Source organism: Sturnus vulgaris, chromosome Z (genome assembly GCF_052056855.1).
Source record: "Sturnus vulgaris isolate bStuVul1 chromosome Z, bStuVul1.hap1, whole genome shotgun sequence".
In the NCBI taxonomy this organism is placed as follows: Eukaryota; Metazoa; Chordata; class Aves; order Passeriformes; family Sturnidae; genus Sturnus; species Sturnus vulgaris.
In genome coordinates, this window is record NC_142283.1 from 74,511,243 (window position 1) to 74,537,765 (window position 26,523).

At 50.1% G+C, this 26,523-nt stretch overlaps 1 protein-coding gene across 1 annotated transcript; it reads left to right on the forward strand.

Annotated features, from left to right (window-relative positions):
• On the forward strand, window positions 1–26,290 carry NOL6 (nucleolar protein 6). Its single transcript, XM_014894823.2, has 26 exons — window positions 1–21; window positions 107–319; window positions 1,587–1,703; window positions 1,987–2,166; window positions 2,766–2,934; window positions 3,640–3,774; window positions 3,920–4,083; window positions 4,280–4,400; window positions 4,737–4,795; window positions 4,966–5,067; window positions 5,598–5,713; window positions 6,080–6,257; window positions 6,658–6,780; window positions 6,929–7,077; window positions 7,783–7,858; window positions 10,138–10,278; window positions 10,554–10,665; window positions 10,873–11,027; window positions 11,257–11,420; window positions 11,846–11,998; window positions 13,162–13,259; window positions 14,142–14,266; window positions 14,425–14,514; window positions 16,561–16,758; window positions 24,729–24,830; window positions 25,899–26,290. Exons 1-26 carry the CDS (start codon window positions 16–18, stop codon window positions 26,046–26,048), a joined length of 3,396 nt encoding a protein of 1,131 aa, XP_014750309.2. The 5' UTR covers window positions 1–15; the 3' UTR covers window positions 26,049–26,290.
• The last annotated feature ends 233 nt before the right edge of the window (window positions 26,291–26,523 follow it).

Consider the following 26,523-nt stretch of genomic DNA (forward strand, 5'->3'; position numbering starts at 1 on the left):
ACGTGGGTGGCGGCCATGGCGGTGAGAGGCGGCGGGTGCGGGCCGGGGGGGATCGCGGGGTGATCCGAACCGAACCGAGCCATGCTGTACTGTGTTCTCCCCGCAGGGCTCTCCGGAGGCGGCGGAGGAGGCGGAGCAGGGCCCAGAGCTTCGCGCCGGGGGCGCGGCGCGGCGCGGGAAGAGGGCTGCCCCGACAGCCGCAGACCCACAGCCGGCCAAACTAAGCCGCGCAGAGCTGTACAAGCCGCCGACCAGCGAGGAGCTGACCCAGCTGAAGGAGACGGAGGATCTGTTCCACTCCAGCCTGCTCCGCCTGCAGGTCAGCCGGGGGGGCCGCGCACTGCCCCACGGGAGAAGCGCGGGGGGCAGCGGGACCCCGGACTCCGAGACGACCTGGGTTATCAAGCTGTCTGTGTTAGGTGAAAATCAGCTGGTAACTGATCATAGAATCATAGAGCAGTTTGGGTTGAAGGGACCTTTAAAGATCGTCTAGTTTCAACCCCCCCACCAGGATCGCCTTCCACTAGACAAGGATGCTCAGAGCTCCATCCAGCCTGGCCTTGAACACTTTGAAAAATGCGGCATCCACAGTTTCTGTGAGCAACCTGTGCCAGTGCCTCAACGCCCTCACAGGGAAGAGTTTCGTCCCAGTTTTTAATCTAAACATAACTCTTCAGTTCAAAGCCATTGCCCCTTTTCCTATCACTAGATGCTCACATAAAAGGTCTTTCTCCAGCCCTCTTGTAGCCCTCTTTCAGCCTTTCTTCGTAAGAGAGATCCTCCAGCCCTCTGATTATTTTGGTGGCCTCCTTTGGGCTCACTCCAGCAGGTCCCTGTCCCTCCTGTGCAGGGACCCCAGCTCTGGATGCAGTGCTCCAGGTGGGTCTCAGCAGAGCAGAGCAGAGCAGAGGGGCAGAATCCCCTCCCTGCCCTGCTGCCCACGGGGCTCTGCATGCAGCCCAGGACACGTTTGGCTCTCTGGGCTGGGAGTGCCATGGCCAGGGCATGTCCAGCCTCTCACCCACAGCACCCCCAAGCCCTTCTGGGCAGGGTCACTCTTGATCTGTTCATCCCCGACCCAGATTCAACAGCTTGCACATGGTCTTGTTGAACCTCACAAGATTCTCATGGGTCTACTCCTTGAGCCAGGTTCCTCTGGATGGCATCCTGTTCCTCAGAAAAATTCGTGTTTTTTATGAGGAACAGCTTTGATCTCCTAACCTCTTGCTGGTATCAGTGGCAGAATCTCTAGGGCTTAGTTTGTGGTGGGAACCTGTGTGGTTGTTTCCTCCAGCTGATTCTCTCTCATACAAACAGCCTTCCTGAGAGCTGTGCTTGTGTGAATTACATCAGAGTTTTTTGCCTGGACCATGGTTGAGATGGAGATGATTGCAATCCAGCACTCACAGAAAATGGCAGGAACTGATCAAACTGCCAGCTCCAGGCCGGGTTTAGGGAGAGTTTGGTGTGTTCCCCAGCTCGCCAGCTGCCCTTTGCAGTAGGGTCATGGTTGGTGCTGGAGGACAAGGTAAAAGGAGCAATTCCAGTGTTACAGCTGCCTTTGATGAACTCCTTTCCTCCTACAGATCGAAGAGCTTTTGAAGGAGGTGACATTGAAGGAGACAAAGAAGAAGAAGATTGATGCCTTCCTCCATGAAATTAACAGCCTGCTGGGTGCCATCCCAGAGACTCCAGAAACTGAGGTATGTTCCAGAGTTATAGAAGAGGTTACGAGACCCCTGTCCTGGACAGAGCAGGAGCAGGCTCTGCTGTTCTGCAAGCAGAGCTTCTTGTGAACTGTCTCCCTTAGGGGCTGAAAAAATAATACGTTGCTTTTTTTTTTTTTTTTTTTTTTTTTTTTTGAGGAAAAATGGGGTACACTGTCTTTAAGCCCTGGATGCATCTGTGTGGGGAGTGGGGTCTTGGTCCCTGCACATCTGCTGCTGTTGATGCTCAGAGCATTTTGTGTGTCCTGTCTGTCCCCAGCTCACTGACCAGGACTGGCTTTCCAAGGATGTGAAGGTCCCATTCCTGCAAGTGCCATTCAACGTCAAGGGAAGGTTCCACTTTGTGCCCCCAACCGAGCTGAAGGTGGTGGGCAGTTACCTGCTGGGCACCTGTATTAGGCCAGAGATCAACGTGGACATTGCAGTGACCATGCCACGGGTGAGTCTGGTCATGACACCTCCTAAATGGCTTGGGGCCTGCCAGAGCCCTGTCCTCTCCTGTTCTCCATGACCCCTGTCCTGCCCACTCCATTCCTCAATGAGCTTACAGAATCTGGATATGCAGGGTGATTTCCATAAGGAGCTGGAGAATGTGGTCTGGCCTCTTGCTCTATCAGAGCTTGCACCTGTTTGATCTTAGTTCCTCATCAGGATCTTCCTTCTCTCTGCCTGTACTGAACATTGCCAGGGAGATGCAGGCCAACTGTTTTGTACCCAATTGCACTTCTACCCCAGCTCCTAAGACTGTATTTCAGGGAGAGAGATGTTTGGGGCCTGGTACCCTCCCCTTGCTGCCCAGACTTGCTTGTAAGAAAAACTAGAGACAAGCACACCCTGTTTGGCTGCATGACTGCTCTTGTCTCCTGCAGTCCTGGAGGCTGGTGAGCCAGCAGGAAGCTTCTGACCACCTTGGAGCTCCTTGGGGCTGAGAGCGGTCTGCCTGTGGGGCCAGGGAGAGCTGTGGGTGGTGGGGTGCCTCGGGCTGAACTGAAGCTGGCAGGCAGGTGAGGTGGCATTGTCCTGTCCCTCTCTTCCCAGGAAATCTTTCAGGACAAAGATAACCTGAATCAACGCTACCATCGGAAGAGAGCCCTGTACCTGTCCCACATCGCCCAGCATTTGTCCAAGGAGAAGCTCTTTGGCAGTGTGAAGTTTGCCTACATGAACAGCAACCATCTGAAGCCCATCCTGCTCCTGAGGCCTCAAGGTGGCACTTGATCCTTGCTCTGGTGTGGGGTGTGGCCGGGTGCTGGTGTTGGGTGGAGAGTGGTGATGGTGGTCTCATACCATTTAATGGCCCTTTGGAGAGGGATCAGTCTGGGGCTGCCATCACAATTGGTGATAAATTTTGTGTGCTTCTCTGCTGTTTTTTCGCTTCACCCAGACTATAGTCCTCAGGGTCTTTCCCCTTCCCTGTCCTCCTCTGCAGCTTGGCTGAGGTCTCCAGGCTTGGCCTCACTGTAAACCCTACAAAGTACACCTGCATCCAGTACTGCTCTTTCTTCCTGCTCTCTCTCAGCCCTGTTCCCCACTGTCCTCCTGCCTTCCCCAGGAACCTGTGTGCAGTCTGTCTCTTCCCTAATGGCATGATGTGGGATGCATGGGCTGCCAAGTGCTGCTTATTCCACAGGCCTCAGGAGATAGTGGGCTGTGGTCTGGGACAGATGTGGCATGGCAAGGGGTGCCAAGCTGGGCAGTGGGGAGGAAGGTGGGACTGGGGCATGAGCTGTGTGACCTCAAGGTAATCACTGGCTCTGGGATGTGGTCACTCTCCTCTGAGATGATTCCCACTGCTGTGGAACTTTTCTAGGAAGAAGCTTTAGCCTTTGCCCAGGCTGGGGATGCTCCCTGTTTCCCCAGTTTAATTTCTGACATCTCTTCCTCCTGTACATCTCCCCTCGTGTGCTTACAGGCAAGGATGAGAAGATGGTCACTGTCCGACTCCATGCTTGTCCCGACTCGGGTCTCTTCAAACCCAGCCGCTTCTATCCCAGCAAGAACAACGTCCGGACCGCCTGGTTCATGGAGCAGAGCACCCCCAAAGAAGGTACAGCCTGGGGCTGGGGGAGCATGGGGCTGTTTGTTTCAGGCAGAGACTGCCCCCAGTGCCTGTGGGTGGGTTCACTGCAGCCCTTTTCTGTAGGCAGGCGGTTGGTGCTTGAGTCTAACAAGCTGTCATCTCCCCCACACAGGAGCCACTGAGCCCCCGACCCCACACTACAACAACTCCATCCTATGTGACACAGTGATGCTCTCCCACCTGCATTTCTTGTCTAACACAGCCACGGACTTTCCAGGCATGAAGGATGGCCTGGCCCTCCTCAAAGTTTGGCTGAACCAGCGGCAGCTCAGCAAGGTATGTCCTGTGCCAAGGTGGGCTCTGCTTACCTGGCTAACCTGCCTTTGGCCTGCTCTTCTTCCTAGGGCAGAAGGGTGGTGCTTTGGAGGGTGGGGTGGTGGCTTGTGGCTTTGCTTTGAGCTGTGTTAGGGTTTCATGGAGGCCCCATCCTAACTCGTGGGTTGCCATGGGCTTGTGGTACCTCTTTTCACAGGGCTTGGGGTCCTTCAGTGGCTTCTTGGTCTCCATGCTTGTTGCCTACCTGCTGATGAAGCGCAAGATTGTCAAGATGATGAGTGGGTACCAGGTATTGAGGAGCACTCTGCAGTTCCTGGGTGAGTTTCCGGGGGCCTCTCTGGACAGGGAAAGGTTAGTGTCTCTGCACAAAGCCTGAACAATAGGGGAAGAGGTAGAGAGGCCATTGTGCTGAGCCTCTGTGGGTGGGATGGACAGGAGGGGATGAATCAACAGAGTAGGGCTGGATGGTGCAGCTTGCAGAGAGGTGAGTAAGTCCCATCATAAGGTGGAGGCCAGCATTATATTGTAGCACTGTTGACATTGTGAGACCTTGGTGGTATTGACTGTGCCAATGTGTGTGCCAACTGTGCCACTGTCATCAGGGGTAGAGATGTGAATGGTGGTGTGACTTGTTCCTTCCTGTCTGTCCACAGCCACCACTGACCTGAGTGTGACAGGGATCAGTCTAGCCAAGGATGCTGATCCCTCCCTGGTAAGTTGTCCTCTGAGAGGTCTTGTGCCTGTGTCTGTCTGTACTGCCACTGCTGCTGGGGACAGAGATGTGCTGTTGCAGGGATGGCAGATGGCAACAGTCTTGGGGTGTCTTGGTGTGTGTGATGCACTGTAGCACTAAAGGACCATGTTTGCTTTTTGCTTTTCCAGCCTGTACTGGATGATTTCCACCAGGCATTTGAAGTGGTCTTTGTGGATCCCTCTGGACTGGTGAATCTCTGTGCTGATATGACTGCCAGCAAATACCACCAGGTACTGAGCAGGTTGTGGTGGCTTCTTGAGGTGCTGCCTTAGGAGTGAGCTCAGACAGGCAGGGAGTGGTTAGATGTTTTTGAGGAGATGTAGGACCAAGTGGAGGGCATTCATTGTGGCTTTCTAAGATTTTAACATCTCCAGCTTTGAAGCTTGGAAGTGAATTCAGAGATTTAGATGTAATGCTGTCTCACCAGTCTTGCTCGAGTCGTGTGGGAAAGTTGTTTCTCTCGTTGTGTGCACCTTTGGATGAAGCCAAGCGGCTGTTTAGCAGATGTAGCTGTTCTCAAGGAGAAAAAACATCATCTTGATTGTCAGGGATATCAGGAAAGGACTGTCTGGCCAGCAGTGAAAGCTGTTTATTGCTTGGCTTCATGCTAAGGACAGAGATTGGGGTCATGGTGTGCTGCTGACCATGGAACTGGGCTGGCCCTAGTTGATGGGGGAGCACAAGTGACTGCTTCTGGAGGGATTTGGTTTGCTTTTCCCTTTGCATTCATGCTCCTGAACTGCCTTCCCTCCTTGCTCAGGTGCAGTTTGAAGCCAAGCGCTCCATGGAGATTTTGGATGACCGGATGGTGGATGGCTTTCAGGTGCTGCTCATGACCCCGAAGCCCATGCTCAGGACCTTTGACCACATCTTCCAGTGAGTCTCACTGTGCTGGTGGGCTAGTGCTGAGGGAGCCTGCTTAAAAGAGAAGTGAGCTACTTCTGGCTTTGGTCTGGGTTAGACTTGAACTTACCTGATGGGAAGTGGCTCTTCTAAGCTCTAAGATAGACACTGGTGCCTCCTTGCACTGGGCTCTTCCACTTTTACTGGTTTATAAAGCCTCCCAGAGGAGGGCAGCAATGTTTAAGCCTTGGAAACAATGACCAAGGTGCTAGAGGCATTCCTGTAGCACCCATCCTGGACTGGGACCCTTAGTTCCCCATCTTATACATCCTCTAACATATCCCTCTCTCACAAAAAATTTGGTGGCAGAGGTGGGTAACCAGCTTCTCTTTTTTGTAGCCTGAAGCATGTCTCGAAGCTGCAGGGTACCTGCAAGAAGATGCAGCTGCTGAATGAGCTGATGGATCGGGGTGGGAACTACGTGGCTGCAGCCCTGCCCTTCGTTGTCTCGCTGCTGGCACGTGGTCTGTCCCAGAGAGCACAGCTTGTGGCTCACTCCCTGCCCCAGATCGCCGAGGTAACGCAGCTTGGCAGTGACACTGCATCCTTTGCAGCTTGCGGGGTCTCAGCTGTCTCTTGTGGCACTACGGAGCACAGGGAGGGCATCCTTGCTCACTGGGGAAGGAGACAGGCTTGTCTCCTTTGTTGGGAATACGGAATCTGAGGCCGTGCACTGGGCTGAGGGATGCAGCTGTGTTGCTTGGTCTGGGCACAAGTCCTGGTCCAATAATGGGGTACAGTGAAGACAACTTTTCTTGTCATGGGGAAGACCTATTAGACGAGACTTCCCTGTCTATGTTTGTCTGGGCACCTGGGAGAACGTTAGCAGGAGGTTCATCTAGCATCCCAATATCCCAGCAGCTGCTGCTCCAGAAACCTCTTCTCTCCTTGTGCTTCATTTCCTCATTTTCCCACAGTGGCCAATTGATGCTGAGCCCCCAAAACACAAGGATGTCGGGCCCCTGACGTTTGGGCTCCTGTTTGTCCCAGAGTTTGCTGCCAGCACGCTGGAGAAGGGTCCTCAGGCTGATCACCCCGAGGTGAGGGGCGCCCTGCTTGTAAGAGCAAAGCTGGTGCTGTGTTGTGGTTGAAGACAGCTGGGAGGCTGGCTGGTGATCCTGGGAAGATTTTGTCTGGCCCAGAAGTGACCTGTGTCCCTGCTCTGCCTTGGTCAATGTCCCCCCACAGGCCTTGGAATTCCGGACCTTCTGGGGAGAGAAGTCAGAGCTGCGTCGGTTCCAGGATGGGAGCATCTGTGAGGCTGTGGTGTGGAAGGCCAGCACTGTCTGCCAGAAGCGTCTCATTCCTGAGCAGATCATCAGGCACCTGCTGAAGCTGTAAGTTGCACTGAGTAGCAGCTGTGGGTCGCTCCATGTGTCGCTCCTGCCATGTGTCCTGTCCCTGGTGACAGCTTCATGCTTTGTGGGGTGTTGTCGGTTGTTTTGGATTTGTGAGATCTGGGAGTAATTTCAATTGTCCTTATGTTGTGAGCTGCTTCCCAGGAGCAGGTGGGAAGGGCAAGCACCTGGTGCTGTAGCCTCTGCTGGATGTATTGCAAAGGGCAAGGAGGCAGCAGGGTCCTGCCCTTACATGTGGATGACATGCCGGGACACTCCTCAGAGCTGGAGGAGAAGCTGTCTGGACCTTGCAGGACATTTTTGTGAAATCCACTGAGACCTTGTGATTCACAGGATTGCGTCTTCCTTATGGCATTGGAAAGCCTCTGCAGCAGTTTATACTATCTGCCAAATGTGAGGCCCTCTTGCACAGAAAGGAGGGTTTGCCTGTGTCTCTTTGTCCTGAGTTGAGGATGGATCTTGTGTGGTAATCCTGCACACTGGTGGCTTTGGCTTTGCGTCCTGTGAAGCTACACAAGTTACTGGTTCACTTTGGGTGAATTTCTTGGGCACAGATTTGTTCTTTTCACCAGGACCTTCCTTTGGAAAGGGGTTGCTCATCCTTGGGCTGACCCCTGCAGTGTCAATAGGATCAATAGGCTGGCATGTCGTAGCTCTAATGCTCTGTTGTCTTTTCCCACGTAGCCATGCAGACATTCCTGAGTCCTCCATCTGCTACACAGGAGCCCTGCTGGAATCTGTGATCAAGACTGGGAAAGAGGTATGATTGCTTCCCTGGTGGGGCTGGGACCCTCTCCAGGAAGAGCAGTGAGGGAAGGGCTGTAGGGAGGTCATTTGAGTGGCACTGAGGCAGCTGGATGTTTCCCAGGAGAATGTAGTAAGGCTAAGGATCTACCAAGTCTTTAATGGCAGCCAACGCAGAGCTGCTGAAATCCTCTTGCTTTAGCATCCCCCACACCTCATTTTCCTCTGCAAGTACCCCACTGTCCTATTCTCTCTGCTTTTGCCATTCGGTCCCCATGCCTGAGGATGTATTACTGTCCCACAGTGTTGCTCTGGCTGCACCTCTGAGGTACTGCGTGCTACAGGATATGGGCTGGACAATTCTGTGCTGCCACCCCTTGAGTCTAGCTGGCAAACTCAGGAAAAGGATCTTTCCTGGCATATTGCAAAGTGCTAGATTGTGCTCCATCTGAATGTGCAGCCAAAACAAAGAAACTCCACTTTCAGACAGAAAAGATGCATCTTGGAGGCTGGGAAATGTCCCTCCTTACATCTTCTGCTTTTCAGCTTGTGAAATTAAAGTCTGCACATGAGCTGTGAGCACTTTGACACACTTTGTTGGTCTTTCTGTACTGATGCCTTAGGATTCTAGCTTTTATATTTTTTATATATTTGTAATCCTGCAATTCTTTAGCATATAACTCTAAACTCCATATAAAGTGTTAGCTACTGTCTTCAAATTTTGATCAGATAAAACAATTCCTTTCTATGCCTGGGACTCAAAGACACCCTACTGTCTCAGGCCCTGAAAAGTATAAACAAAAGTGAGCTGAGGGGAAGCAAACTTGGGGTAAATTACTTCATTACCTGAAGTTGTAATTGGAATATTAACCCCAATATGTAAATGGACCAAACTTCTAAAAGTATGAAAACCCATGAAAAAAAAGTATGAAAACCTGTCATCCATTTTTCTTTGTGTAGCCCCTAGGGGGGGCTTTGGCCGAAAATGTACCTGAAGGCCCTTCAATAAATTCAGCCACTTTTTATTTCCTTAATTTTGTCTGGCCTTTTTTAGGTAGTCCCGAAAAGACATCAGTACAACCTGCTCTTTACCTGGTTGTTAGATGGAGGAAGAAATTGTTACCTTTCCACTTTTTAAGATGAAAGGGATGCACATTTGATGGAAAGGATCTCCTGTGCCAGGACCAGTTGTGGTCTGAGTGGAGTTGGGTGTCAGATTTAGGATGAGATGCTGATTTTCACAGCCTGTTGTGTGGTGAGGCAGAAAGAGGATCTGTGTGCTGTGTCCCTTCAGGCTGGTCTGGGGTTAGCAGGGCTGATACACCCAAGTCTTGTAGGGGATACATTTTCCTGGAGCCTGAGGGGTGCTTAGGAGTCCCTTTGTTGCCAGTCCTTGAGGAACAAAGAAGAAAGCTGCTGTTGAGTGTGGGGTGGTGGATACAAGGGTTTCCACTCCTCCAGCTGTGTGCAGGGGGCCTGGGGAGCCAGCAGTGTGAGGATGTGCAGGATGAAGGCAGAGGAAGGGTGAAGCCACAAGGCAGGACAGGTTTGCCATTCTTGGCACACCCCGCAGAGGGTGCTGCTGCTGCGCCGGAGAGCCCAGGTCGGAAAACTGCAGGCAGGCTTGTGTGGCAGGCTGTGTGAGGCAGGCTCACTCCTTGTGTGACTCTCATCTGCCTCTGAGCTGGTGTTTTGGTGTCACCGATGTGTCCTCCCTGTTCAGGCTGCTCTGCTGTTATCTGGGGAGATGGAAGCAGTAAGGGCAACACCAATTCTCCCTTCTGGTGCTTCTCTGCTGCTCTCTGCAGGGTTCCTGTAACGCTCTGAATGTTTTCACTCTTTGCTTTTGCCACACACCAGAGCTCTGCCTTGGCTAAGGATGTAGTCAGTGGAGTTTTCTATTAACTACTTCCTCTCTTGGTGTCATGGTAACTGCTAGGGAGACAGTAGCAAGGCTCACCTTGCCAGTGTGTGATCTCTTTATTCCCAGATCATTCTTGGCTTCTCCTTTACTATAGTGATTGCTGGCAGTACAGTTCTTGGTGCTGCCTTAGTGTCTTGCAAAAGAAGTAATTTTATTTGCCTCTGTGGCTGCTGGCGAGTCACAGACAGCCTTGCCTTTGTCTTCACTCTCTTTCTTACCTCCCCATTTTGCTGAGCACTCTTGCCAGGAGCTGCTCCATGGGGTGGCAGTGCTGGCTTCTCGGAGCTTGGTTGTGATGCCAGCCCAGGAGGGAGGTGAGGTGAGTGCAGGAGCAGGAGAGGTACATGGAGAGGCTCCCTGTGTGTCCGCAGGCATGGGGAACAGGCGAGGAGGCCATGGTGAGTGTCGTCTGCTCCTACGATGACCTGAGCCGCAAGCTTTGGAACCTGAAGGAGCTGCCGCTGACAGTGACGGCTGTGCAGGGTGTGCATCCAGCCCTCCGGTACACAGATGTGAGTGTCCCAGGACATGGGGGGCTGCAGGGTGCTGGGGCTGATGGAGGACCGAGGGAATGAGTCACTCTCTGGTTTTGTGGCTCCTGAGAGCCCTTGGGGTGATATGGTGCCTGTTCTTTGTTGTTCCATCCTTTGGGCTGGCTGTGCACAAGTTGACCAAACCCTCCCTACTGGAGGGTTTTGCTGGTGTGGGAGGTTTGGGTGAGGGGATACACATTACCAAGAGGTTTCTGCTCCCTGCTCTCAGTTGCTGGATGACTGTTCTCTTTCAGGTCTTTCCTCCCATTCCTGTAAAGCCAATTTATTCCTTCCATAACAGAAGGAAGCACTTGCTGCTTCCTTCGGAGGAGAAACCCTGCCCGGCCTACATAACCCCTTTGAAAAGTAAGTGGGGTAGATGTGCGTGGGAGATGATCTGGTGGAGGGAAGTGGAGGCAAGCAGCAATGCTGGCTCTGTTATTGCTGTGTTGGTGTGATGCAGGCAGGAGAAGAACCCTGACTCCTCCTGCTCTCCTGCTATAAACCAGACACCCCTATCCAACACCTTGTTTCTCTGTGGGATTCACTGACTTGCTATTCCTTTGTCCCCAGTCATCTGCCACATGGAAGGCAGTGGCCAGTGGCCACAGGACAAAGGAGCCATCAAGCGCATCAAGGCTGCATTCCACCTCCAGCTGGCTGAGCTCCTCCGGCAGCAGCACAAGCTGGTTTGCAGGCCTGCAGTCACCCACACTGATGTGTACAAGGTAGGGGGGTCCCCAGAACCTTCTCCAGGTCTGACCTTACCGAGGTGGGGGGTTGTGGCAGTGGTCCCACTGGGCAGAACCAGTATTTGGATGATGGGCCTAGGAAAGAGTGTGGTGAGACTGCATTGATGTCAAGATGCTGCTGTTGTACCCCTGAGGGGCAACACATCACCCATCGTGCTGCTTCTGTCACCATCAAGCCTGACTTTGCCTTGTGCTCCCCTCTCAGGATGGCTACGTTTTCCGTCTCCAAGTAGCCTACCACCGGGAGCCCCTGATCCTGAAGGAAGTGGTCACTCCAGAAGGGATGCTCAAGTACCAGGACACAGAAGAGTCTCGGCAGCTGGAGCTGGAAACGTTGCATCTGCCCTACGTAACCAGCTCGCTGCATGGGTAGGTGAGGCAGAAGGTCTGAGGGGTCAGAACGTGGGACGTGGCTGAAAACCAGCATGGAGGTGCTCTTGGATCCTGGAGGGTGATGGTGGGTAGAGGAGCTTGCTGTGGGGAGTGGCCCTTCAGCCAGAATTGTGAGAGGCTCTTTGGAAGGATTAAGGGAGGGATATGGGTGTGGATGGCACCAGTTGTCACTCTGAGGTCACTGGTATGGGGAGACAAATACTAAAATGTTGTGTGGATAGAGAGGAGCATGAGGCAGCTCCCCAAAATCTCAGCACGTGCTGAAAGTCTCTGTGCTTGTGGTGCTGTGTAAGTGTTCCTTGCAGATTTTCGTCCCTCTCTTCTTTCTTGCCAAATGCCAAGAGGCTGTAGTGGGTCCTGGGGTGTATGGGCTGAGCAGTGGCATGTCTCCCTCCTCACAGGCTCCAGCAGCAGCACCCTGTTTTTGGCAGCACTTCCCGCTTGGCCAAGCGCTGGATCAGTGCCCAGCTCCTGAGTGACAGCATCTCTGAGGAGTGTGTGGACCTCCTTGTGGCATTTCTCTTCCTCCACCCAGCCCCGTTCACACCACCCAGGTGAGGATGAGGAGCCCAGGCTGGCCCAAAGGGGATCTAATGCCTTTCATTACCTGGCATGGAGGAAGGGTGGGATGCTGCTCGGGCAGGAGGTGTTGGGAGGGTTCACAGCAGGGAGCATGAGGCCCCTGTGCTGCCAAAATACTGTCCTGAGTCCTGTTGGGAGTTGACAGAGGAGATGAAGACGCTTAACACTGCGTGGCTGTGGCTTTCCCTACTCTTTGCACTGCAGAGAAAGGGGAAAAGCAGTTGAGGCTGGGGCGAGTGTCCTTGTGGCCTCTAGGAGCTGTGTGGCACAACTGCAGGGTGTCTTATGCCTTCTGGAGGACTGATGAGGACCACCCACTTGTTCTGGGGGCAGTGGCCAGGAGAAGCAGGGTGAGGGTTGTGTTGTGGCTACCAGCATGCTGGGGCTCGGATGTTACGGTGGTGATGGCAGCTCCAGCCTCCTTTCCTTCTGGAGACTTCCAAGGGAAGGATGAGGAGTCGGGCCCTGAAAACTGAATGTGTGTTTGTAAATAACCCCACCAAACCAATTTCTTGCTGGCCCCTGGCAGACAAATGTTATAGGGCCTAGAGGAAGTGAAATGAAGTTAAAGGAAATGTTTTTGTTCTGTGTGGAGTTAAAAGGTTACTCTGTCCTGCATTTAGGGTGCAGTTTCCTTTCCCAAAATAGCAGGAACAACAGTCTGATGCCTAGAATGCTTTCCTGTCTCCTAAAATAACAGAATCCCCATCTTCCCAGCTAGCTGGCTTTGTGCACATGTTGTGTTGCAAGGGAAGAGGTGCACTGGGAACTTGGCTGGTGTTCAGACGTGCACCAGGGATGGGAGCAGCCCTCTCTTCACCTCTTCCTTGCTCCAGATGCGGGAGTCTGGCTGGGAAGAGCATCAGAAGATTGGGCAGCTGAGGGGGGCTGTGATTTACATTTTGCTGGTTTCTTTTTCCTGAGGAATGAGGGGAAAGTCGGGGAAGACTTTGAGGGAAAGGGGAGATTTGGAGAAGGAGAAGTCTCAAATTTATTCTGAACTTCCCTTTTCCATTACAGATACCGCTGTTGGGTAGCATGTGGGTTGGGCCTTCACCAAGTCACCCCCAAGGGCAGCCCTTCTTGCTGCCAGGAGACCAAATGCTGATATTGAACTGTTTTGTCCTCCCTGCAGCTCTCCACAGGTGGGCTTCCTGCGCTTTCTTGACTTGCTGGCAACCTTTGACTGGAAAAACAACCCTCTGATTGTTAACCTCAACGCTGGCCTCACAGGTGAGCAGGGCAGCAGGTAGGAGAGCTGCAACATGAGATTCTTGAGCCCTCCTTGGTCAGTGCCTGGCTCCAGATCTCTTTGATACAGGAAGACATCATAGCTTGTGCTGGGGGCAAGGAGATTTTCCACTCCCTGGCTCCTGTCCTGTCATGTTTCACTTGCCTGCAGGATGGGTTTGGCTGTGCCATGTGTGGTTTTCTTTTTTTCCCTGTCTGCCTCTGAAGAGGTGGATCTCAATGATGATGCTCTGGTGCTTCTGGTCTTGTTGAAATCTGTGACAAGCGTGGGTGGTGTTGGATGTGGTGTTGTCTTTGAAGCCCTCTAGTGTTTTGTCTGTTGATTGTCTTTTGGGTACATGCTGGAGCCACAAGAGACCATGGTCTTGTCTTGGCTCTGCAAAGTTATGGGATAGGGGAGATAGTTACACCCAGCTTTTAAAGCTGATTTATAAAAAAGGTCAAGGTGTTTGGGAGAGAATTGAGTTCTGAAAACTGATGTTTTCCAAATTGCCCTCCAACTTATTTAAATGAACTAAAGAGCTATATTTTTCCCCACTTGAGGGGAAACAAAAGACAAAAGATAGAACACTCTTTGGGTAATACAGACTGCCACTAGCTTATAATGTGATTTTCCAGCTTATGTCAGTCTCAGTACTTTCCATGCCTGAGCCCACCTGAGTGGATTTAGAGCAAAGGTCCATCTAATGAGAGTGAGGCACAAGCCTGAGGTGAAGGAGCTCTGATTTCACATGGACTGTGGGATCAGACGGTGGGAGAGGGTAAATCCTGTTGTACTGTCCTGTCCTGGCTGTGATGGGGGTTAGAAGGTCAGAGGGCTGTGGATGGGGCAGAGTATCTCACCTGTCTGCCTGCCCTCCCCAGATTCTGACTGTGCAGAGATCAAGAACAAGTTTGTAGCAGCTCGCTCTCGCCTCCCTGTCATGTTCCTGGCCACTCCCAAAGACCAGTGGAGCTCCATGTGGACCCGGGAGCGCCCCTCAGCCCAGGTGAGCTGGGCCCTTTGTCCCTTTCCCCTGGTGGCTGCTGCTTGGGGCAGTTCTCTGCTCCTAGTGCTGGAGCTAGCTCTTACAGCCCCGTGAGGGAGGGGCATCCCTGTTCCATCCAAGGCTGCCAGGTTTTACCCTCTGGCTTCTTCCCTCCCCAGATTCTGCAGCGCCTTGTGCTGCTCGCCTCGGAGTCTCGGCGTGCCCTGGAGGAGCAGCTCATGGACCCACTCAGCGACCAGGATGTGAAGGTAAACCCCCTGGGGCAGCAGCACAAGGGTTTTCAGGCTCTGGCAGAGCAGACTGGACCTTGGTGGTGGTTGCTGGGATGATTTAGGAGGTTTCAGGCTGTGGCCATGTGGTTGCCGTGGGATGTAGAGCTGCAAGGATGGGAGGAAGGAGACTGGTGTCCCTCTGTGCCACCCTGCTTCTGGGGGACCCAGCTCTGCACTGCAGCTTGTAGTGACTAGGACAATCATTCTGTATTCTCTGGTTTTCTTGGGACATGGGCAAACCCACAATATTGCTGTGCCAAAACCAGTTGTATGGCCGTGACTGGATTGAATGGTTCCTCTGGGAGACTGGTAGAGTAGTTGTGGAAATCTGGTTTGTGTGCTCAAGTCTAACCAAGCTCAGGGTGTTCAAAGTTTTCATAGGACAGTACCAGGCACTTTAGGACAATGTTATTTTGATTTTTGTGGAGGAGTAAAGCCCTATGTAGTTTAACCCTCTTCAGTTTCTCAGTGATTTCATTCTTTAAATAAACGAAATCATCCATTACTGCAATGGACTTGAGAGATGTATATTTATTTGCTCTTTGAAGGGAGATATGTGTGTTTTGTTGGTGTATCAGGTAGTGAACCAGGAGATTGAAGCTCAAAGGGCTAAAGAAGCCAAGCAATGGTTAGATATGGCAGATTCACATTAGGGATAAAAAACCCCAAACTAAAACCAAAACCAGAAAGCAGCACATACAGTGATTTTTTTTTCTGCTTAGGCAATATAAAAAGGACTTACTGACACTGCTTTCTGTTCTGCTTTATTTTCCTGGAATAAAGCAGATTTACTGGAAGTATTTTGAGGTGAGGCTGTAGCAGTGTGTATTACAGGCTGTCAAGGAATGAGGCATGTCCAGTGTGTTGCAGTCACAGTGCTGGCCCAATACTGAAATTCAGGGAGGCACATTGTGAGCTGGGGAAGGTTAGCTTCTAAAACAGGCTCTCACCTGGCCAGAGCAGCCCCCCAACACCTTGACTCAGCTGCCTTGGGCCTCCTTTTTCCTCCCTTCCATTGCAGTGGGAATGTTTCTCATGGCCATAGAATCCCTCTGGTCCAGGCGTGTCCTCCCAGGTGTGTCATATTCCTTAGGGATAAACATGGGATGCTGTTTCCAGGGCAGAGCTTGGGGCAGGGAGGAGAGAAAAGCCTTTTGAGTTTAGTTTGGAGTTGCATCCTATAAGAGAGTGCTGCAAGCTATTTTTTTGTCTTTGCATTTGGGTCCCATGGGGCTGTGCCTGCTGCCATGAAGATGCAGACATGGGTTTGCTCCCAGGGCACACACAGGAAGCCATGACTTGGTCACTGAGTGGGACATGGGGTCTGTGTGGAATAGAGCTAGGACTGACTCAGTGCTGGTCGCTGATGTTCTTCATGTGTGTTCTCTCTGGCCTGGCTGTAAACCAGTTCCAGGCAGTGGGTTTTCTTCCAAAGACAAGATGAGTGGTGTCCCATGCTTCTGTTCATGTTTCTGCATCATTTGTTCCATTTGAAAATGTACACACAGTTTTAAGTTTTTTTTCCATTTTAATACAGCTGTATCCACAGCTAGATCCTGCCTGTCCAAATATTTATGTGTCTGGGATTGCTCCCCTCCATTAATGAGGTTTTGCTCCCACCCTCTGTATGCTTGATGGAAGATGCTGTTTCCCTCTGGAGCAAACCCTGGTGTACAGATAGAGCCATCCCATTATTAAACAGCTGCTTGTGTCCCCTGGGTGTTGTTCATCTCCTGTTAGCTTCTTGATTCCCTTCTTCATCCCGAGACTCTGCCATGTGCAGTGCAGTTGTCTATCTCAGCTCACCTCTTTGTCCCTCTCTCAGTGCCCACCCCACTAGCATTTACTGAGGTAGGCTTCCTGGGGTCTGTGGCAAACTTCTAACATTAATCTCACAAAAATTCTGTCTTTGGTTTCTAAGGAGAAGGAGAAAAAATGCAGATAAGGACTTGGGAAACCTCTCTTACCTCTCCTGCTTGCCTGTGTCCTGTATTGAGTGGCATTGTTTGTTTCTCCTTGCAGATGGTCTTCCGCCCTCCTCTGGACTTCTATGATGTCCTGATCCACCTGAATCCAAACCAGATTCCTCGGCATCTGGAGAGCGTGGACCGGCCAGTGAAATCGGCTTCCCGTGGCGTGGTGAAGAACAGCTCTGCCACGAACATCCTCTTTCCTGTGGTGGATTATGACCCTGTGCAGCTGTACCTCCAGGAGCTGAGAGTAAGCACTTTGGGGAGGCAGATGGGGTGCCTAAGGGGGAGCTCCCTTCTGTTTGGATTGCTGCAGGACATAGCTGGGGACATCTTTAGGTATTTGCATGGGATGGGCATTGCTTCTCCAGGAGCTTGGTGAGTGCACCACCTCCTCCATGGAAATGGGAATGCTGCTGTGACGTGAGAATGAGCTCAGATACAAACCACCAGGAGCTTTTGCTGAAGAACATTGTATTCAGCACAAAAGTGTCTTTAAGCCATTTGTCTCCAGTCAGTTAATTCACTTTCCATGGCTTCTTGCACCAATTGGTGTGCATGATGGGCAGTAACCACACACAATTTCTGGAGGGATGTGCAAGTATCCATGACATGGTCTCAGTAAGCTTTCTGCTGTTAGGCCAATGGTTGTGTGAGCCAAAGATCAGCATTGGTCAGAGAGGGGTTTCTCTGTGTCTGGCCACATGCATAACAGCAGAGGAAGTTGGTAATGTGGGAATATGGAGAACATCAGTATCCAGAGTCATCGACCATGTTCTTTTCCACCATGAGGCCAAGCCAAAGCCTTGGTGCTGGATGGCAGCAGTGACCCTGCCTGGATCTGGATAGCCTGTGCTTTGCAGTTGTGCAGCACCTGGCACTTCAGCCCTTCCCAGCTTCAGATGTGGTAGCTGGGTTAAATATTAGTGTTGGGTGTGCAGAGAGGTGGGGTTGTGGTGCCCTCTTGTGAAAGCCTGCCTTGACTTTGAAGTGCCATCATCCCTTACTGATAGGAGTGCTGTGAGCAGTGTCAGAACTGTAAGCATGGGAATCTAGGCTGGCTGTGGCAGGAGGGAGGCTGTGGGGGTCTCTGGCCCTGTTTCCCCATTCAGGACAGAGCCAGCTTTCATGTTAGAGCAGGCATTTAGAGCCCAGTCCTGCTGGATGCTGTCTGTTTCCAGAGATGGGGATTTCCTACTTCCCTGCCCCAATGTTTGGCCACCATTGAAAAAGTGGTGCCTAAACTGAAACTCCAGTTTAGGCTGGAAGATTCTGGGACCTTTCAGTGCAAGCTCCCCTTTCACATTTACCAGGTACCTTAGGAGTTGAGGCAAAGAAAACTTGCAGGGGTTTCTTTGAAGGTTTCCTCATCTGGGCACAGCTCTGTTACCCTCCAAGTTGCATGCCAGCCACAGTGCATGATAATCTGTGCCCATGGGAATCTGCTGTGGCTTCAGCAGAGCTGCCAGGTCTGCCAAGGTGCAAGCTTAGTCCTCCTGTCACCCACAGCAGGTTGGACAGTCTTGGGTGGTTAGTGAGAGACAAGGATGTGTGAAAGGGCTCATGAAACTGAGGAAGACCTCAAAGTTGTCACACAATTTCCCTGCAAAAAGAACTACTTCCTCTAGCTGGAAGGACATGTGGGAGAGGGGGTGCCCATTGCTCTCCTCCCTTTGAGAAGGAAGATGGACCTGGAGATCCTGCAGACATGTTGTAGAGAGCACTGGAGGATTTCTTGGAGCTAGAAGGAAAGGGAGAAGCATCCTTCACAAATGACTTTTTTTAAAAGGGAGAAGGAAGCAGATTTGGAACTGTTTGCTTTCACTTTCCTTCCTGGTGTCTGAGGAGTCGTGTCAATATCAGCCCCTCGCTTTTCAATGATGAATGTTTGACCTGCTGCCATGAAACCTCAGCCAAGAGGTGTAGATGTGGGTAGGAAATTGAGTTTTTTAAGTGTGACATCCTTCACACAGTGCTGGAAGTGGGTTCTAGAGCTGAACAGAGCTTTTCAGCAGCTGTCAAGGTGTTGGAGATGGATGGGGACTGAGCCTCTATCTCTGAAGAGGTCAGAGCTAAGCAAGTCTTATGGAAACTTGATAGAAAGAAGACTGCTTGCTTGAAGAGAAACTGGAGGATGCTGGATGAGCTGATTGGGAAAGCTGTCTCTTTGGGGAGGCTGTTAAATGCTTGCAGCACGTCTGGGTGTGGATTGTGGCAGTCAATCAGGAAACTCATCGGGGTTTATAGGACATTTTTATGCATCTAGACAAGTTTATGTCAGTAAGTGGCTCTGGAAGTGAAAGATAGAGAGGAGATTTTCCTGGAAAGCAGCTTTCATTAATCTTCAGCCAATTACTTGGTCTAGTCAATAGTGACATCCAAATTGCCTGAATTTTTACTACTTTTTACTGCCTGTTTTTATTAATACAGGTTATAATAGATTTGGAATTGGGTTTGGTCAGGTTGCAAATTACAGCTGCTCCTAAATCCAGTATGCCAACATCCCAATGAGGAAAGATGGATAAGGGCAAAGGTCACATTGTCTTGTTGGAAGCAGTGCTGATTCTCTTGATGTCCCTTGTTCTTTGACCTGAGGGTTCTTAGGAGGGAACAGATCAGGAACTGGTTGCAGCTTTCTCTGCAGAGTAAGCTGTGGGGCAGAGAGCCCGAAATCTGCCTCACCATTCCTGGCTGGGGGACTTTTCTTTGTCTTTAAGGCTCTTACATATGGTTTGTTTTCTTGTGGCTATCATACTGGAGGTATCTTGTAGTAACAGTTTGCTTGTCATTCATAGCATCCAGATCAGTAGTGGGCAGTCCTTAAGGAGCTGATGAATATTCTTTTTTCTAGGCAAACAGGTTTTACTTTTCTTGGAAAAATCACAAAGGTGATGCTGCACATGGTCTCAGAGAACTCAGCCATATCCAGTTGAGTTGGAAGGTCTCAAAAGCTGATTTTGCACTGCAGGACCTTTGCAGGCAGTGATGCTGAGCTGTCAGTAGAAGCTACTCCATCCTTTAGAAACCATCTGGCTTCATGTCTCAGTGTATTGATGTTGTTGCTTAAAGGCAAGACGTTTTCATCGACTTTGGCTTTGCTTGGTAGCCTCTCCAGCACCTTTTTATTTCTTCTTCCCTGGCTGTTGCTGCTTTAAGCAGTGTTCAGCTCCTGCTTGTCCTGTGGGCTGGGAGCCCTCGGGGTGATTCAAACCCTGCAAGAAGTTGGTTCCAGAAAGGAGCGTGGTGACAGCAGCGAATCTGTGTGACAGATCTTGGATGAGAAGGCAGTTTGGATGCAGAACTGACTGGCTTTGATTCAGAGTAATTTGCTCTCAGCAGCACAAACCACAGAATTGAGCAACGGGGCTGTAGCCATGGCTAACAGTGCAGCCATGGTGGGTTTGTAGCAACAAAGGGAGACATCTGCCATGCAGATGTGTTCTTCTATGGGAAAAAAGAAACATCTTCTCTTTACTGAGAGTTTCACATGAAAACAGGATTTAAATGCCTTGATGTTTTGATTGAATTGAGAGGGGCAGGGAGTAACTTCTTCCCTAGTTTGGACTAATAACCAGGAGATCCACTCTTCTGTCCAGCCTGTTTGCCCTTGCTCTTCTAAAGTCAAAGGGTTTAGCAAGACAGCAGTGCTCTGGAATTGAAGGATTGCTGTGTGCCTTTTCCAGGGAGTAGAAAAATGAAAGAAGAGGTGATCAGTCCTGGCTGCTTGAATTTTTCCTGTTTCAAGGGGATGTGCTGCAGGAACTGGCCTGAGTTGCTCTGGTGCCTGGGAGGCTCTGGGTAGAGATGAAAGGCTGGCTATGGGATTCAGGCAGCAAATTCTTCAATTCCAGAACAGATCTGATAGGGAAGGCCTGTTCTGTGATCTTGTCCAGATGAGAAGGCTTTGGAGACAGACACTTTTGAGGGAAAGCAGGTGCCAGACATCCCACAGGGAGGGTTTTCCCTGGAGATTCAGCCCATCAACAGCCTCCCTGTCACTTTACAGTTCAAAGTACCTTATTGAGCATACCCTGGGATGGCTCCTGATGGGCATTCTCCAGCTAGGCTAAATTACATTTAAGTGTCTCAAATGAGGTTCCCATTGAATCTCCATTCCAACCGCTGATCTTTGTTGTGACTGTGGAGCTGCAGAATACCCCAATGCTTGCTGGGTTTGTGGTGTGAGAAGGCTTAGTCCCTGCAGCTTTTGCTCCAGGGTGACTTGGGTGTCCTCTGGACTCGAAACCATCCAGAGGACACAGGCTTGTGGATATGCTTGCCATGCCTATGTGCCTGCATTCTGGAGCTCACAAAAGCCAAAGGCTCTGGTGACCTCCCTGAGCTGTTCACTCATTGTGGGGTAAATTGGGTGAGGCTGCCTGTGCCATGTCCATCTGCCTATCTGTTCTGGCTGTTAACAGACCTCACATTTCTCACTGGGTCTTTGGTCTCACCAGGTCACTGGTGGGATGTGCTGTCATTCACTGAGATTTAGCTTTCCTGGGCTGGACATGCCAGAGGAAGAGCTTGTGGCAGAGGAGCTGTCCATCTTGTGAGAACTTTTCTGTGTGGATGAGCAGGAAAATATTTCCTGCTTCACAATAAACATCCCTCTAAAGTAATGTTTTGCACTTCTTGCACCTTAAGGCAAGACCTATCAGAAAGACTTGGAGCCCTTTCTTTTCTTCCTCTCATGGTTTAGAAATGTGTCTCTTGCTACTTAATGTTAGAAAGGAATTAATAATAAAAATTCTCTGTCCTAAAATATTTAAGCTGTGATTATATGATGTAGCTGGAATTAGTGAAATCTTTCCAGGTCAGCCTGCTCTCTTCCTGTTTTGACTGACAGGGCTGACTCCTACGGTGACACCAGGTAGACAGGGAAAAGCTGAAAAAAACTCTGTGGGCTCTCATGTCAGGCAGGAAACTTCTTGTGTGGATCTGCACCCTTGGAAGGACAGAGGTGTCAGGAAATCAATCACCTGCTTTCAGGGCTGCAGAGCTGCCATGAGACCTTTATCATGGTGCCCAGGGCTGGGGGTGGGTACACGTGTGTGCACTCACTTGCATCACCCCATGTACTCCTGGGGTGAGCTGACAGGGGACTTGTGGCTGCATTTCTTCAGTGTTGGTAATGCCCTCCCAGAGGCTCTGTAGGGTTTGTTGTGTAGGAGGTGACAGAAGACTTTTGTATCAATGGTTTGGTGGATTGATGTGTTTGCTGGTGCAGCCAGGAGGACACAGGTGGCTTCTTTCCTTTCCACATTTTTTTCCAAACCCCCAGGACAAGGATTTGTACGTGGCTCTCAGGTGGAGAAGTTTGCTTAGTTTGAAACCAGCTGAAAACCTTTTATCAGCTAAATCCCAAACCTAAGATCTTTGTCTTTTAAAAATCACAGAGGTAGCCCCAGCCTGGGTTACTTGGACAGTGCTCCTTGCTCTGTTGGGTCGTGGGGGAGGCTCTCTCCGTGTCAAATCACTGGGAGCATCAGAGCAGGTCACAATAGGGTGACAGAGACTTCAAAATGTTAACCATAAATGTAGTTGTTTGTTGGAAGTAAGTAGCTTTAATAGGGTTTTGCACTGGTGGGTTCCTTGCTAAAAGAGCACTTAAAATGCTCTGAACACTGAACAAGTGTTCATTGATGCATTTGCCTTCTGAGCTGCTGTTGAACCAGGAAGTCCTACTATAGGACACATTTTTGTGTGCAGAGACCTCCCTAAAATGCTCTTCCAGCGGCTGTGATGCAATGAGCCTAATCTCTTGGTAGGAGCAGTGAAAAAAAATGGGCGGACAAAGGGTCACATGGAAAAAACCCTATCCTAAACAACAACGTAGATACTTAAATAGTAGATACTTAACAATGTAGATATCTAACAACTAGTGGATACTTAACTAAATTACACTTAGCTCATTGCAAAATCCACACTTCAGATGGAGTTGCTTAGTCTGGTAATCCCATTTTAGATTCAGGTATTGTTTTATTCACTACATTTCTCCACCGTTTTCATTCCTATAACCCTGATGGTTTCTTACAGAGCTTGTTCTAATCCTCCGGGTGCTATATACTCCTTCTCCCTGGACAATGAGGCCTCTCCAAATTGAAGCCCTGAGTTTGTAGATCCCCAATGTCTCTGTGAGATGGGAACCAGGTTTTGTTGATGGCTGGGATTTCTCTGGGCCTTGAAAGCTGAATAGCAACCAAAGATAGAGCAGCTTGAGAAGGGAACAAACATAATCCCTGCCTTTTCTCCCTTTTCTCTAAAACTTTTCCTGGAAGAAGGTGTTTGCAGGCTCAGACAAGTCCAGTGACACTGGGCAGAGAACATGGGATGTGGAAAGGAGGGTGAACTGTTTGCTTTTGCTCCCCAAGCCTCTGAACAAACAGGAGTGCAGTGACTAATACACCTGACCCTTTTAATACTGCAATTTCTCAAGTACTCTACAGCTCGGTAGGCCAGTTTGAACTATCACATGGATGACGTTGGAAGCAGGACAAGTGCTGGGATTTTGAATTGGTTGCCATCCTTTAGCATCTGCCCTCTGCTCCCTGCTGTCTGGGAAAAAATATGTGCTGGGTATCAGGCCAAACAGTGGTTTTATTGGGAAATTAGCTGAGCCTGGGAGGGTTTCTTTACTGCAAATGCTCCTGGCTTCTGTCCAGCAAGATGCATCTGTAAAAAATACTGTTCTCATAAGGAGCATCACAAGGCACTGAAGACCTTGCCCTGCAGTGTAGCTGGGCTTTTTCAGGTTCTCACATGCTCTGCTCCCCTTTGGTTCAGAGAGCTGCATGTTGGCAGTCAGCGTGCCCTGAACTTTATTGCCATTCCTTGAGCTTTCCCTCCCTCCTGCTCTTTGCTTTTTGGCTAAAGGAGGAGTCTTCCCTGTTGACGGGGCTCTGAGCATAACCAGTTGCTCTCAGCATAGAAATGCCAGGGTGGATTTCCTCTTTCTCAATGTATTTTTAGACAGTGGTTTTTCTAGCCAGTTCAGTGAAATTATGCCTTGACCAGGCTTGCCCCTGTGAAAGCCCATGGACTGGGATGAGTTGGCAGTTCTTGGGATCTTTTCATCTTGATGACCTAATTTTGTTGCCCTCTGTGAGGGCAACAACAGTCCAAACTCAAATCTTTCTCTGACGATTGCAGACAATACTAATCATTGCTTACCAGGTCTGTGTCCTAAAAATGCCACCTTGCCTTTTAGGATCACTGATAACACCAACCCACTCTACCTCTTTTTTCCTGCTGCAGTCGTGGTATGTCCATACAAGAGCCCATCCAAGCTTGTCTTGGATGTTGATTTTATTTTCATGCGCATCCGCATGAAAACCTCTTGATACAATGATGCCAGCTGGTTAACTAAGGTGATGGAGAAGAAGGCTGAAGAGGGAGCTGAGGGTCTGTACTGATGCTGGGGACTGTTTGCTCAGCCTAGTAAACATGTCTTGTTGCCTGACGTTGATCTCCACTAAGATAAACAAGTATCAGGGAGAAGCTGCTTGGCTGTCTTGGTCAGCTTCTTTCATGGTACACATCTCTTGGTATCAGCATGTTGGGTGATGAGCTGTAGGGCCAGACTTTTGGGTTTGAGAAGTTGCTTGTACACAGCATTGTTTCCTTCTGCTGTGGTGCTCCTCTGCCTCCTTGCAGCCCTGGGAATCCAGCTGGTGTGGGCTTGGGGGAAGCCAGACTGGGCTTTAGTCATCCCTTTGTGCAATATCTCTCTTTGATCTCTGCTGCCCAGCACCACCAAAGGGGATGCTCACTGACACCACTGCTGAAACACAAGGGGCAAGGATTCCTGCAGTTCCTCCTTTGAGCTTTCCATCTCTGCACCCCACAGAGCATTGTGTTACCTAAAACCTCTGCTCTTATGTTTCCTTTTTGGTTAAAGTGCTGATAGCTCAGGTGGGGATTATCTTGATGGAAGAATGCTTTGATACCTTGGTTGCACAGATTGCAGAGCTTGAGGTGCTGGCCTCTGGTTTCAGGTTCGTCTTTGGTGCCATGAAATGTACTGTGGCAGGACTACCTGCTGGGTAGGGCCTGCCTCTTTCTCTCTCATGCATTGTGAAATCTTGGATATGGTTGCTGGACACTGGGAAAGTAGGACTTGGTACTGCCAGGTCAGCTGATGGAGGATCACAGTGAGGGACACTCTGCGGGTGTCACCGAGAGGTCACTGTCCTTAACCTGTGTTTGTTTTCTGCCCAGGATGCCTTCGATGATCTTGCCTTGTTCTTCTATGACAAGCATGGAGGGGAAGTGATAGCAGTTCTGTGGAAACCTCTGAGCTTCCAGCCTCAGCCTTTTAAGGTGAGTTTTTGTCTCTGATTTAAACTTCGTGTTATCTTTAAACCCTAAAAGTTTGAAGGGTTTTTTTTTTTTCCTGCATGGTAGTTGCTTTGTCCAAGTCTCATCAGCCTTTTGAGAAATGGAGATCATAGTTCTGTTGCTTCTTAGAAGGGGAGAAACCAAGACATGGCTGTGGTCACAGTGCCTTCAGATCTGAGAAGAGAAATAGACTATCCCATACTTGTGGCTTTGGGATCTTACCAGAAATACCCAACCCACAAGAAGCCCAGGTCCAGAGTGCCCATGTCCTCATTGATGCATGGTGCTGTTTTCCAGCTGCACTGTGTGGGTTGGCAAACCCTAGAGGGTGGTTAAGCCAGGTGTGAGGCGTGCTGGAGTGATTCATGCTGCTTTCTATGAAGGAAAGACGCAAAGAAACCAGTTACTCATGGCTCGGAGCTGGCAGCCCAGGCTCTTCTGCTGTCAGTATGATTTATCTCCCCTCTCTTCACGGCCAGAGGGCATTGGCCATTCTGCCTGGCTGCTGTTGTGAAACCCAGTTATTCACAGTGGTGAAACAGGAGGAGATGCTTGCGTTGGAGCTGAGTCTGGTTGGATTAAACACAAAGGTTTTGTTTTTGCTGCTGTTGGAGCCAAGGATATCTTCTCACCTGAGGTCTTGACACCCACCAAAGAGCAGTGCAGAAGCAGTTCTTACTCAGCCTTGTCCTGTATCCCTTTTGCATACTCCTTGTGCCCTGCTTACCCAGGCTCTGCCATGCATCTGCACACTTGTTATTCTACCATACCCCTGGCCATTACTTTGCTTCCTGACCTCCTCACAGTCTTTGGACTGTGGCTCCAGGGTAAACCCAAAAAGGGGCTGGAAGGGTCACTTTTGCACTTTGTTAGCTCTAACAAAAATGAGCACTGATAGTGGAACTTGTGGAACCGGGTGCAGTGGTGTAGCAGGGTTTGGATGTGACAAGGCAGGAGAGGAACTTACTTCTCTTACTGGGGACCGACAGAGGTTGCAATGCAACTCTGAGCAGGTGCTCCCATTCATGCAGTATTTTCTGTGTTCTACAGGTCTCCAGCATGAAAGGAAGGAAGGTGACAACTCTGAACAATGAGCTGGTCTGCGTTCCCAATGTAGAGGCAATTCTGGAGGACTTTCAGATTTTGGGAGAAGGCCTAGTCAAAAGTGTGGAAGCTCGTACAGAGAAATGGACTATCTGAAACCACTGAGAGGTGTCAGAGTGGCCTGTCCTGAAGCCGTTTGTTCCCTCTGGGTCTGTTCCTTTCTATAAATCAGTCCTAGAAGAGCCTTTTAGCTTTCTAAATCCCAGAACTGTATGTTTTACTCTATTTATCTTTATATATGTGGTTCAGAAAAGCAATGGGACCTGTTATTGTTTTCAAGAATACAAATGCCTTTTTATTTTGAAGAAAATATAAAGATGGGATAAAGTTTCTGAAAATGTTCCTGTTTCTTGTTCCTTGTAGGAATGGGAGCTGTGTTCACAAATGTCATGGTCTGAAAAATATGGCTGAGGTGTACAATGGAAAGGCAGTTTCCTGGTTTGGTAGGGAGTTGACATGACATGCTGCTGTTGTAGTGGTTAGCAAAACCAAAAAAACAGTTGTTAAAAGAATGACCAGGTTATTCCCTTCTGCTCAGCCCCAATGGGACGTATGTGGCATGCTGTGCTCC